This window comes from Dreissena polymorpha, chromosome 4 (assembly GCF_020536995.1).
Source record: "Dreissena polymorpha isolate Duluth1 chromosome 4, UMN_Dpol_1.0, whole genome shotgun sequence".
NCBI classification, from domain to species: Eukaryota; Metazoa; Mollusca; class Bivalvia; order Myida; family Dreissenidae; genus Dreissena; species Dreissena polymorpha.
In genome coordinates this window covers 116287262-116300417 of record NC_068358.1, presented here as the reverse complement: position 1 = coordinate 116300417, position 13156 = coordinate 116287262, and the positions used below count along the sequence as shown (strand labels likewise).

The 13156-nt window shown below is 38.0% G+C and overlaps 1 protein-coding gene across 2 annotated transcripts; it reads left to right on the top strand.

Moving 5' to 3' along the window:
* The first annotated feature begins 250 nt into the window (after positions 1-250).
* On the top strand, positions 251-7286 carry LOC127879426 (uncharacterized). Of its 2 annotated transcripts, none has more exons than XM_052426253.1 (2): positions 251-361; positions 2450-7286. In XM_052426253.1, the coding sequence occupies exon 2, from the start codon at positions 4243-4245 to the stop codon at positions 5323-5325; it is 1083 nt and encodes a 360-aa protein (XP_052282213.1). In that variant the 5' UTR covers positions 251-361; positions 2450-4242; the 3' UTR covers positions 5326-7286. The 2 variants fall into 2 exon arrangements, with proteins under 2 accessions (XP_052282213.1, XP_052282212.1); XM_052426252.1 differs by having other exon boundaries at positions 348-431.
* Positions 7287-13156: the final 5870 nt, after the last annotated feature.

Sequence of the window (13156 nt, the reverse complement as noted above, 5' to 3'; positions counted from 1 at the left end):
TCGTTTAAAATACAGTCGCCACCAGACGCTTTATTACGCTTCAAGTGTTTACATGCATTTATAACATTTTATGCCAACATAATTTTTTCTATGTCATTGACCTCCCCACTCTCTATTTTAGCCGGGAATGTTCTGAAGGGAAATTGCATTTAACCATAAAGTTTATAAAAACATTGGTTGCCAGATTGTTTACATTAACACACTCTGTTGAAAGAGCATTAATTTTACCATGCTATTGTTTATACTGCAGCAAATTGAGTTCATGAATAGATGGTTGACATTTAAAAAGCTGTTAGAATAAGCTTTGATAGACTAGCAGTTTTGAAACTTTCGAGAAGCCAGTCTTTGCATAATTCTGGACGTGAGTAGTTTCACGTCAATTTTCACTGATTTAAAATTTGTAATTTAAGGCATTATATGTCAAATAAAAGGTTATAATTTTACGTATTATTTTGAACTCTGGTATAAGGAATACTTTGCATATCAACTTTTGGGCGGCGACCCCGTTTTCTACAGAAAATTTGAGTGAATTGAGGAGACATCTGGAAGTTGTTAGTGATTTCAGTCCAGACATTCTTGTGCTGATCATTGGGTCAATCGACATCTACAATTCGGATGTTACTCCGGAAAGTGTTGCTCGGGATATTGAGAATTTAATAGACACTCTTTTGTTTGTGATTGGAGTGGGAAAAGTCATAGTGTTACAAGTTTTACACAGACAGGTTCCGTTATCTCGTACAAGATATCCAGTCGACGTGGATTGGTTCAATGCACGTGTTGACAATCTGAATTCCCATCTGATAGAGATGCTCAATCGCACTGGTCATGGTCGTTCATACCTATGGCGTATGAAGGGGTTTTAGTCTCCTGCAACAAAATTTTGCAGACGATGGTTGTCACCTGTCCAGTGCCGGTCAGCTCCGCCTGATTACAAATGTCAGAGCTGCTGTGGTCGCCGCCCAGAAGGGTTCTATTTGCCATTCATAAGATACGTATGATACTATCTTTCCTTTTCTCAGATATAGATAATTTCAAAAGAAAATTATCTATTCATTATATATAATTATATTTATATTATGTATATTATATATATATATATATATATATATATATATATATATATATATATATATATATCTATATACAACTACATAGCGCATGTGGCTATATTACAATGTTCTTAATTACATTTTAAGTGTTCTTGCTTTTTTAATTTTATGCAAGAATTGCTGTAACGTTTGTGTCCTTATTTATTAGTGAATCTCATTTATTAAAGAGTTCACACTCTAATTAATACCAACAATGTCAGTACGGTGTGATTTGGTCTTCATTTCACACTAATTCTGTACATATTTTATTTTCACAATCCATCTAGGCGTACTTTCATAGCCAACGCCTAACTTTATATCATAGATTACGTTGATCAGCTTTGCTGACTATGATTGTGTGATTTAGTTTACACATCGCACGAAAATTACAAATACATGGTCTAGTGTTATATTTCATGTAGGCGTGCTTCTTTTCATAGCTCACGTTTAACATTCTTTCATAGATTAGCTTGCCCAGCTTTGCTGGCTATGATTGTGTGATTTACATCACACGGAAATTATAATTACATGGTTAAGTCTTATATTCCATGAAAGCGTGCTTAGCTTCATAGCTCACGCTTACTTTTGTATCATAGATTAGCTTGCCCAGCTTTGCTGGCTATGATTGTGTGATTTACATTACACAGAAATTATAATTACATGGTTTAGTCATATATTCCATGAAAGCGTGCTTAGCTTCATAGCTCACGCTTACTTTTGTATCATAGATTAGCTTGACCAGCTTTGCTGGCTATGATTGTGTGATTTAGTTTACACATCACACGCAAATTACGAACACATGTTTAGTGTTATTCTCCACGTATGCGTGCTTAGTTTCATAACTCACGCTTTACTATCATGGTTTAGCTTTGCTTGCCATGTTTATGAGTGTTATTTTATACATCACACAGCATGTGTAGATACATGGTTTACTTTATATGCCTACATGCAATTTATGTTACGCAGAGCGTTTGTGGTTTAGTTTTACATACCATGAAGATGTGAATTTCACATATGTTGTTTATACGACAATTCGCTTACTTTAATTTATTTTTTGACATGATAATTAGCGTCAGATTTATTATTTTAAAGTTTACGCCTTTGTTGTAATCATACGGCTATTTTGCGGATTCCGCAACACACAATGTCGAGGTCAAAAATAGTCTTGTGAATTAACACTTATGAAGGTCGAGTTACTTTTAGTCTACCAAAATAAGAGCTATAGATTTATACATATGGTTAAATACATAAAGTTTCAATTTAACTTTATGTTTGTCTTACAAACAAGACTATAATGCATTCAAGGGATTATGCCCTCGATATAGTTTCATCCATTACAGTTAATCATGTATTCATTTCAGATCATGAAACGTACCAGCCGTCCTAAGAAGGGAACGCATTCGGCGTGTACCTGTTGTTCCAGACAAAAACAAGCACACAAGCGCAAAAACAATGATGCCCCAACCTCAACAAAAGGCAAAGGCCCGAAAAAACAAAAGACTCACAACAGTCTGCCCCTGGAGGCCAATCTAGATGACGATGTGAATGACAACTTCAGCAGTGATGAAGAAACATCGGTTCGTTTGCCAGCTGCTCCAAGTACAGCAACAACCCTTGGTGTACAAACATCCTCATCTGCGAGTCCTCACATGCCAGCAGTTCCCCCGCATCTACCAGTGGAATCAGACTCTTCTTCAAACTCCGATTCGGATGAAGACGATCACTATCTGTTCCCAAGCTTACAACAGGCCGTGTCTCAACACACAAATTCCTTGGCAGGTAATGCCATTCAGTTCGCAGAACCCATTGGCACTCATTAATCATTAATCAAATTAAAAGTAGAACGCGCAAACTTATTTGGAAAAATAAGTTTGTGGATATGGCGTTTCTGCTGCCGTCATCGCAAAATCCGTCCACTCCGCAATTTACACTCCAACTGGACGACCAACACAATTTTACCATTAACCCAACTTCACGTAGCAAAAAAAAATCAATACCATTGTAGCATGGACCACAGCATTCATTAGATTCATGGCCGTTTACCTACACAAATACCCCTTTGAGGCCCAACAGCTCCTGAAATATATGGAGATTGTACGCGACATTGCCAGGAGCCGCCCCGGGATGGCCTTTCTCTATTACGACACGCAGTTTCGCTTGCTGCGCGAGTCAGTTCTTATGCCCTGGGACCGTATTCATACGGAATATTGGTTAATGGCCTGCATGTCTTTCCAACAACCCCAGCAGCCCTTTCGGCCCAAGCAACCACCAAACAGGTCATACAGTACTGGACCCCCCCCCCCCCCTCCAACGGTTTCTCGAAAAAACCTGCTGGCATTTCAATAAGCGAACCTCTTGTCGTAACCCAAAATGCAAACAGCCCCACATCTGTGGCTTTTGTAGAGGTCCACATGCAGCATACACCTGCAAATTCAGCAACACAGAACAGGCAGCCAAAGCCCAGTCTCAATGAAACATCGACCCTGCTAAGTCAACAAAGTAACAATCTTGTAGTTACCCCAATTAAAGTCTCTGCACTTACACCATTTCTTCAGGACTATCCATTAGCACAATATCTGATTCTAGGTTTTACACGTGTTTTTAATTGGGTTACACAGGTCAACACAAGGCTTCCACATCCCCAAATCTGAAGTCTTGTGATGAGAACCCTGACATAGTGCAAAGTAAACTTCAGGCAGAACTAAATTCAGGTTGTGTAAAAGGCCCCTTTACGTCCCCTCCTTTCGAAAACTTCCGGGTAAGTCCCATTGGCCTTTTTCCCAAGAAAACACCGGGACAATTTAGGTTGATTCATCATCTAAGTTACCCACGCGGAAATTCCGTGAACGATTTTATAGATCCTAACTTATCTAGTGTTAACTACAGTTCCTTTGATGATGCAGTCAACAAACTACTGGAACTGGGTACAGGAACCTTATTCTGTAAAACGGACATAGATTCTGCTTTTCGTTTAATTCCTATTCATGCAAACGATCATCACGTATTAGGGTTCAAATTTAGGGGTCAGTATTATTTTGATACGTGTCTTCCAATGGGAGCGTCCTCATCATGTGCAATTTTGAACGTTTTAGTTGTAGCCTTCAACACATTTCGGAAAATATCTTAAAAATTAAACACATGGTACACATTCTCGATGATTTTCTCAAACAGCTGTCAAAATGATCTTAACAAATTCCTTAATATCTGTTCAAAAATAGGCGTTCCGATTAAAGAGGAAAAAACAGAGAATGCTCGAACTGTTATCATTTTTATGGGTCTTGAACTAGATTCTAATATGTTTGAAGCCCGCTTGCCTCAAGACAAATTGGAAAAATTGAGGATGCAACTTGCCTCAGTAGCAAAGCATCGCAAGGTCACCCTTAAAGAATTACAATCCCTTCTAGGTTTGTTAACTTTCTGCTGCCAGGTAGTAACACCTGGTCGGTGTTTTTTTTTCTTGCGTCGCCTTATAGATCTTACTAAAAAAGTAACACACCCACACCATAGAATAACACTAAATAAGGAAAGTGGGAAAGATATCCGTGCTTGGCAATTGTTTGTTGATCATTTCAGTGGTAAAGAACTTCTTCTACACAAACGTTGGCTCACCTCAGATACATTACACTTACACACGGACGCCTCAGGTTCTCTAGGTTTCGCTGCAATTTTTCAGTCCCATTGGTTTTATGATACATGGCCTACATTGTGGTCTCCCTACGACATAACATTCAAAGAGCTTTTACCCATCACTCTTTTATTAGAAATTTGGGGTTTTAAGATGAGAAATCAATGTATAGTACTTCATACAGATAATGGAGCAGTTGTACACATTATCAATAAACATACTTGTAAAGTACCTAACATCATGGCCCTAGTCCGCCGTCTTGTGTTAGCCGGCATGAAGTATAATATATTGCTGAGGGCTGAACACATCCCGGGTATATGCAATATATTATGCTTTCTATTATATTTACGCATATCACCACCGAGTAATGGCCAGCTATTTAGAGACAATAACAATCAACCAGTTTCTACCACGTATTTCAGATCGGTCTTACGTTTGTGTGTTATAGCAAACAACATGGATCCAAAGTTCTTTACAGCCCATTCATTTCGCATTGGTGGTGCTACTCATGCTCACAATTCCAATATGTCCGTATCACAAATACAGAAGCTAGGTCGCTGGAAGACCAACGCATACCTAAAATATATCCGTCCCTCGGCTCTCCCTATATAAATCAAGATAAAGTCGCAACAATACTCTGCTTACATATTTGAATCTTTAATCTTAATTTTTCAGATGATCTGACGGTCATAGGCAGCAGATCAATTTTTTCATCATTTTGACCACATGAAAATTCATTGATGTTTTTTAAGATCTGTCGGTTTTAGGCAGCAGATCTTTTTAAACAATATCATACGAGAACTGAATGCCATTGCCAACCTTCACAGTGCTGTCGGTCAACGCCGCAGCCATGATATTGACTTTCAATGATTGTCACATTATAACGTACAGAACATAGCTGATGGTTTAAGGCCTCAGTTGAAACATTTGCTTTAGCTGATGGTTTTAGGCCACAGTTTTGAAATGTGACCTGGCTGATGGTTTAAGGCCACAGTAACTGCTGTGTAATTTGTTTTGGCTGATGGTTTAAGGCCACAGTCACGAAATTTGTCTTAAATGATGTCAGTTTGAAGCCGCAATTGTACAAACTCTAGTATTACATCACAGTAAAGAAGTGCGGGTACCAGTGACAGTCAATGTAAATATGATTATTTGTTATAAATGTGCTTGCATAATACGAACAATTGAGAGCAGAATGGTCCGCAGTTGTCGTTATCATGTGTCTTTGTTATACAGCTGTATATTATTTTTCTGTCAGTATTTTTTATAATTCGTATATTTCGTCTCCAAAGTTGTTAGCAATAACCACTTATGTATCATATGTGGTCTTTGTCATGGATGGGCAAGTTTTTTATCTATATTTATGATCATTTACATTGCCTTCTGTCTACTAGTATTGACCATTTATTCTGTATAGGTTGTACATGTATAGATTTAGATAATTAATGCCCTTTACATGTATCATCCACGTGTTTGATGATATGCTGAAATCCACTTTTAAGTATTGTGTTTATACGTGTATATGATAAGAGGCTGCAGAGGCTTTTTTATAAGTAGGCCAATGCAAATATGATGATCCATTTCTAATTGTCTGGCTTCATATTATCTCTATCCACGGTCGAGCTCGTTCCAGTCTTAAGTCTCTCTGGCCGACGGTTCCCTTTTGGCGGTTTTTTGCCTCCCAGTTATGTACATTAGGGAAAACATTTGTAATATGTTTGCTTTGATTATGTATTACGTAATCATGTATTTGTCAGTTTATGGCATTTATAATAAATGCCCAGTTTTCGTTCAAACATAGTTTTCTGTTTTCCCTTTTTCCCATAATCGAGTTCGACCTAGACTGTTATCTCTCCCCCGACCTTGGGCAATACATAAATAACATTTTAAGCCAACATAATTTTTTTGATGACATTGACCTCCCCACTCTTTATTTTATATTAGCCGGGAATGTTCTGAAGGGAAATTGCATTTAACCATAAAGTTTATAAAAATATTGGTTGCCAGATTGTTTACATTAACACACTCTGTTGAAAGAGCATTAATTTTACCCTGCTATTGTTTATACTGCAGCAAATTGAGTTCATGAATAGATGTTTGACATTTAAAAAGCTGTTAGAAAAAGCTTTGATAGACTAGCAGTTTTGGAACTTTCGAGAAGCCAGTCTTTGCATAATTCTGGACGTGAGTAGTTTCACGTCAATTTTCACTGATTTAAAATCCACCTCCTCCCATGCCTCCTCCTCTTAGTTTATCATGCTTACATTCTAGCTATTTTAGTTATATGTGTTTTACAGAGTTGCAAGATAGTTAAATGATTTACTTTGCTTTACAGTATAACCTTTTTAGTTCTATTGTTTTATTTGATTTGCAATTATGCCATTCTAGTCTTCAATGTTGCCAATTTTGATTGAATACATGTATGATTCTAGTCTTTGGGTCGGCGGTTTTTTGCCTCCCAGTTATGTACATTAGGGAAAACATGTATAATATGTTTGCTTTGATTATGTTTTACGTAATCATGTATTTGTCAGTTTTTGGCATTTATAATAAATGCCCAGTTTTCATTCAAACATAGTTTTCTGTTTTCCCTTTTTCCCATAATCGAGTTCGACCTAGACTGTTATCTCTCCCCCGACCTTGGGCAATACATAAAATACCTCGTTTACCGTTATTGGTTGGTCTAATTCTGGAAAAGTACAATTTTCAATGTCAAAGTCATTGTTCGAACAAAAAAAATCTGCCTGTGCATTATGATTGTCCGAATAAGTATTACTTAAATTTTCAAATACTCTTTAAATACATCTAATGGAATTTTATTGCAATTACTTTTATTTTTTTATTTGAAAATTTTCCAAAAATCTTTCGGCTTTTTACTTTTCAAACTTTCAATTTCTGCCATTTAACGCTGATATACAATCTTTTTCTTTTTCATAATTAATTTCTTATAAACACTTTTGTTTTCGCACAACACTTTTCTATTTAAATCGGTCATGTTAATGTTAAAATATTTTAAAGCGTCATGGTAGTGATTTCGTGCAGTAATACATTCGTTGTCAAACCAATCTGCATGCTTTAAACTACTGTCAGTATTGAATGAAGGTTTATTACTGTACTTGTACGATTTTGAGAATAGCTCATCCGCTTCACTGCGAATTGTGGCTGTGAATTTATCTAAAATGGAGTTAATTGACAATTGGCTCGAATTATCAATACTTCTAACAATATCATTAAAAATAGGAAGTTTCGAAGTAATTCTTGAACGAAATTCATCTCTACGCCAACTGTCCCATTTATATTTGACATCGGTGAATGTCTCGTATCTAAGTAGACAATTATTACCAAACAATGAAAAGTGCAACGGAGCATGATCAATCCACTCGTTAAATTCGCCAACAGTAAATTGTGATATCAATGGTAAGTTGCATTCATTGGTCAATAAGTAGTCAATGACAGATGAACCGTTACTTGAAAAGAATGTTTGTTTACAACTATCACCTATTCTTCCATTGACAATACGTAAAGTGTTTGATTTACATAAATCGAGCAATTTAATCCCATGATTATTGTGTATTGTATCAGACGACCTTTCGAAACACCTAAATTCAGGCAAACAAGTTGACATGGCCATTTTGGACTTTTCTAAGGCCTTCGATAAGGTTCCACACCAACGTCTTTCTTCAAAACTCCAATTCTATGGCATCTCTAATAACACACGCCGATGGATTGAATGCTTCCTATTTGGACGGAGCCAGAAGGTTGTCGTCCAGGATGCCTCATCTGAATCCTCACCAGTCACCTCAGGCGTACCACAAGGAACTGTCCTTGGGCCTTGCTTATTTCTTCTGTACATCAATGACATCTCTGACAACATCTCTTCAACCATACGTCTCTTCGCGGATGATTGCGTTCTTTATCGCCCGATTAACTCTAACTCTGATCAGCAACTTCTACAACAGGACCTCGATACTCTCATACATTGGAGCAAATCTTGGCAGATGGAGTTGAATGTAAAAACAATGCGCCATAATGAATATCTCCGACTCCACTAAGAAAAGACTTTATAACTATACTATGAATGACGAAACCCTCGAAACTGTGAAACATCACCCTTACTTAGGAGTCGAACTTTGTGATAATCTGAAATTCAACACTCATATCGATAACATGACCATAAAAGCTTCACAAACTCTGGGATTCATCAAACGCAACTTGAATTAATGTCCACAACCAGTAAAAGAAAGGGCATGTGTGACTCTGGTTTGACCTAAATTAGAATACTCGGCACCAATATGGAATCCACAACAACAAACACAGATTAAACAGATTGAACAAATACAACGCAACGCTGCAAGATTTGTCGCCAATAAACCGTTTAATCCACACCAGCCAGACAGTGTCACATCCATTCTTTCAACTCTCCAGTGCCCGTCTCTCCAACAACGACGGCAGTACTTTGATTTAGTCCTCCTCTTCAGAGTCATTAATGGTCTTATCGCAGTTCCTGTCACATACATCCCAGCCCCAGCTTTTATTAGACCTACCAGACAAAGCAACAGCCTGAAGCTTCTGCAACCACATTGCAGAGTGAACGTCTACCAGCACTCTTTTTTCCCAATGAACAATACCATCCTGGAACCTTCTACCTACCTCAGTCGTTACAGCCCCTAGCCTGAACGCGTTTAAGTCAGCAGTCCAGTATATCCAACACAGCGCCTAGAACATGAGGCATATTTTTGTACATTGTATTATACAAGTTGGCTTAATAGCCATTTTATCCGTGCTTGATGCATTCACGCACTCTACCATGTACAGATTTTAACCCTCTTCAGTAGATGTCCACCGTGGCGTTGAAGAGTATTCCATTGAAGTTGAAGTTGAAGTTCAATAGAGGCCCTAACTGAGGAGTGATCTGGTATATAGTCAAAATCGTCAAGTACAGTATTAATTGAGTCATATACAATAAAATCACATTTATTACTGATTCTACTATTCAGATATCCTGTAACAGAGACACTACCAAGTTCAGAATAATATGAAACATCATTTTCTAAAATATCAAAAAGATCTACGTTAATGGTATTATAAACTGGAGAATCTTCTCCCCATACATAGCTTCCACATATATACATATCATAAGCAGTATTAAAAAAAATCATGTTTAAGTTTTAACCAAATAATAGTGTCGTGATGGTTACGAACAATTTCGATGCCATCTTTAAGATGTTCTTTAAAATAAATAACAATTCCACCGCTGCATCGCCGTGCATTCCTGTGTTGAAATTTTCTAAAAAAAGTTAAAAGATTGATAGCCATTGATTGTAATGTTACTAGAAGCTTTGGTCCATGATTCAAATAAGAAACATATATCAGAAGAACATAAAATATTTACAAACTCAGCACTAGATTTTTTACATTCACTCAGTCCATGTACATTCCATGATAGTATGGATATCTCACTGACTTCGTGCCCCTACGCTCGCACCGCGTTTCCGTCGATGTAAAGAGTATCGAATACCAGGTACGCACGCTTACCCAGTCGCCTTGCCTCCTTCATCTTAGGCACTAATTAACGCCGTTTTTCGATGACGTCCTGTGGAAATTGTTCGAACACACGGTGCACAGTCCCATCTAACTCTTTCCAGCACCTTCGAACGCTCTCTCTGTCCTTGAAATATGTAAATTTTGCCACTATATTTCTGACCTTGCCAGAAATTGGTGAACACGGTGAACGGTGCACCCTTTCGAACTTTATGGAGTCCGCAACGTCGCGAGCTACCTTACATGCGTAATGGAGGTGCTGGCGAAGCCTCTTCTCTGTTGTTTCCGGTGGCTCGCTTCCATTCGAATTGTCCTCCGATACCCCCGTGAATATTAGATTGTTGCGCATTGACTGCGACTGGAGGTATGTTACGTTGTCACGCAGGGTATCCCTCTGCTTCTCCAGCTCCTGTACCCGCTCCGACAGCTGCGCCGCGTGGATGTCCGCCCCGTCCACCTTGTCCTCAATACGTGTAACGCGCTCGTCTACCTTCCTTACTTGATCTTCTAGAGCAACCCAAAGTTTATTCAAATCTTTCTCCATGTTACACATTTTCTTCTCGATAGAGTCTATGCCGCCCATTTTCTTTTCTACAGATTAAAGGCGATCACTTACATTTTTCATGAGTGTCATTAAGTCCCGGATTGTTGGTTCAGCATTATTTTCCGCCATTGCAGCACTGTCACAAAACTGTTCAAATACACTACTTTCTAAATTATCCTCACCATAAAGCACAGAGTTAGTCCAGTGCAAAACTTCGCTTACCGACGCGTTTGCTGACTCCCCAGACGGGCCTCTTTGTTTACATATTTTCCGGTAATTTGGTTCATTGTCACTACTGTTTCTTTCTTTTCTCTTTTTATCTTGCGTTCTTGTCATCGTTCAATATCACAATTTGATAAAGCACACATTTGCACACATTTGCACATAAAAAACACTATAATATCACTATAAGACGTTTAGATTTAATTAAATAATCCAAAATTTCTTTCCCACTTGAAAATTAAGACCGTTCGCGCTAAGACCACGTGACATTTGTTCATCATTGAATGTTGCCCATCATTAAACCCGCCTGGCAGGGCGGGCATTTGCCGCTTATCGTATCAGTTTTTAGTTGTTCGCTTGCGTATAACTAAGGTTAATAGTGGGGTTCTGAAAATCGGTCTGCAAAATTACTACAGTTCGCGGGAGAGTATACTTTACATAACTGTTTTGCATAGTGAAAATTGTCCACTGTGTACCTTGTTATAATCGCGTAACATAGCTTACTTGAAATATCACACATGCAGGTCAGCCAATCGATGCATTCGCGCAAACGCAGCGGGATCTGAAAATGAACTCTCAAATAAACAAATACACGCGCGTTGAGGCTATTGATAAGCCGATTCATGATCAGATCAACGGGAGAAAAACGAAAAAACCCAATACCATTTTACATTCCAATAATGTTTCGTAATGATACGTAAAACGTTGTTAATTGAAAAAAAATCGTGATATTCTGAAATGATTCATCCATGTTCGCTTAAACTCAACAGAACAAAATCGAAAAGGTTCGTTTTGATCATTTCCGATATTATTGTGTTTGAAATATGTTTAATAATAATTATGTTAATATTAAAATCAGCTTTCGCATCTATGACAAACTTCGCATTTTGACTCGGCACTCGGCCACTAAATCGTCCGGAGAAGACATAATGGGCTAGTGTTACACGTTAATAACACAATATTGCTTACAAAATGAGAAAACAAATATACCGAAATAGTATAGCGTCATAAGAAGACGAAAATTGTTCAATTATCTAACCACAAATATTTGACGTAGTCGGTCATTCGGTATGGAATCGTTCTTGACAGACTGAAAAAGCTACCGAAACTTGCCAGCTTGCTATTAATAACACAGTTTGACTTTAATTTTATATCGATTATTTATTTATTGTGCTTAGATGTTCCCTTTATAAGAAACAAAGAGACCCGCGTCATGCGAAAATTTGTCACATGCCAAATGCGGCCAGCGTAGCCATAGCTCAGCCTGCGCATCTCGGAGTCTGGTAAAGAGATACCCAATGAAATCATGAAACCTTGCGTGATTTATAACGGATAGCGCAACTCCTTGCCAGACTGCGCAATTTCGCCGACTGAGCTTGAGCTGCGCTGGCCGATACGCCATAAAACAAGTTTTCGCATGTGTATCTCTTCCTTCAAACACATAAGACATATTTTCGCATGTGTATCTCTACCTAAAACAATGCAGAACCTGTCTAGCACTCATCCAAATGTGCATAAAGCATTTATTGAAGGATATCATTTAGTGAGACGCAGTGACAGATATTGGGCAGGGCTGTCAACGGACTTGGTCATAGAACAAGTTTTGATGAGGTCAGTGAAGAGTGCTGGAGGAATGACCCGTGGAAGAGGGATGACAGAGAACCAACGTGCACAATGGCTTCTATCAATGCCATCATGAATTGATATTAACAACGCTATTTTGTGGAAAGGAATTTCACACAAGCTTACAACATAAAGAAGTTGGAACATCTAGATCAATAAGAGATCGGAAGGACACGTAGACTTTGATTTTCCACTACGAGGAACGTAATCCTTTTAGAGAAGACGAACTTCTTTTCAATATTGAAACAGGAGTAACATCACATTCAAATGTGAATGCACTCAAAGCTGAAATGATAGGTAAAGAAGTCGTATCATCAATGGCTGGAAAGAACGCGTTCGAAATTAGCTTCAAGAAGAGTAAAAAATCAGTGACACTAGATGCGGCACAGCAGATAAGTATTAATAATGAAACCACTAAAGGTTGACCCGAAGGTTCTTTTTCAACGGTTTACAATAGTCGCATTTACATATGAACTTTGAACAAACAAAACCTCATTTTTGCGCTTGCTGGAG

Bases quoted from the DNA above. Each gene is read 5' to 3' on its own strand.
- LOC127879426 (XM_052426253.1), top strand. From the start codon at position 4,243: ATGATTTTCTCAAACAGCTGTCAAAATGATCTTAACAAATTCCTTAAT.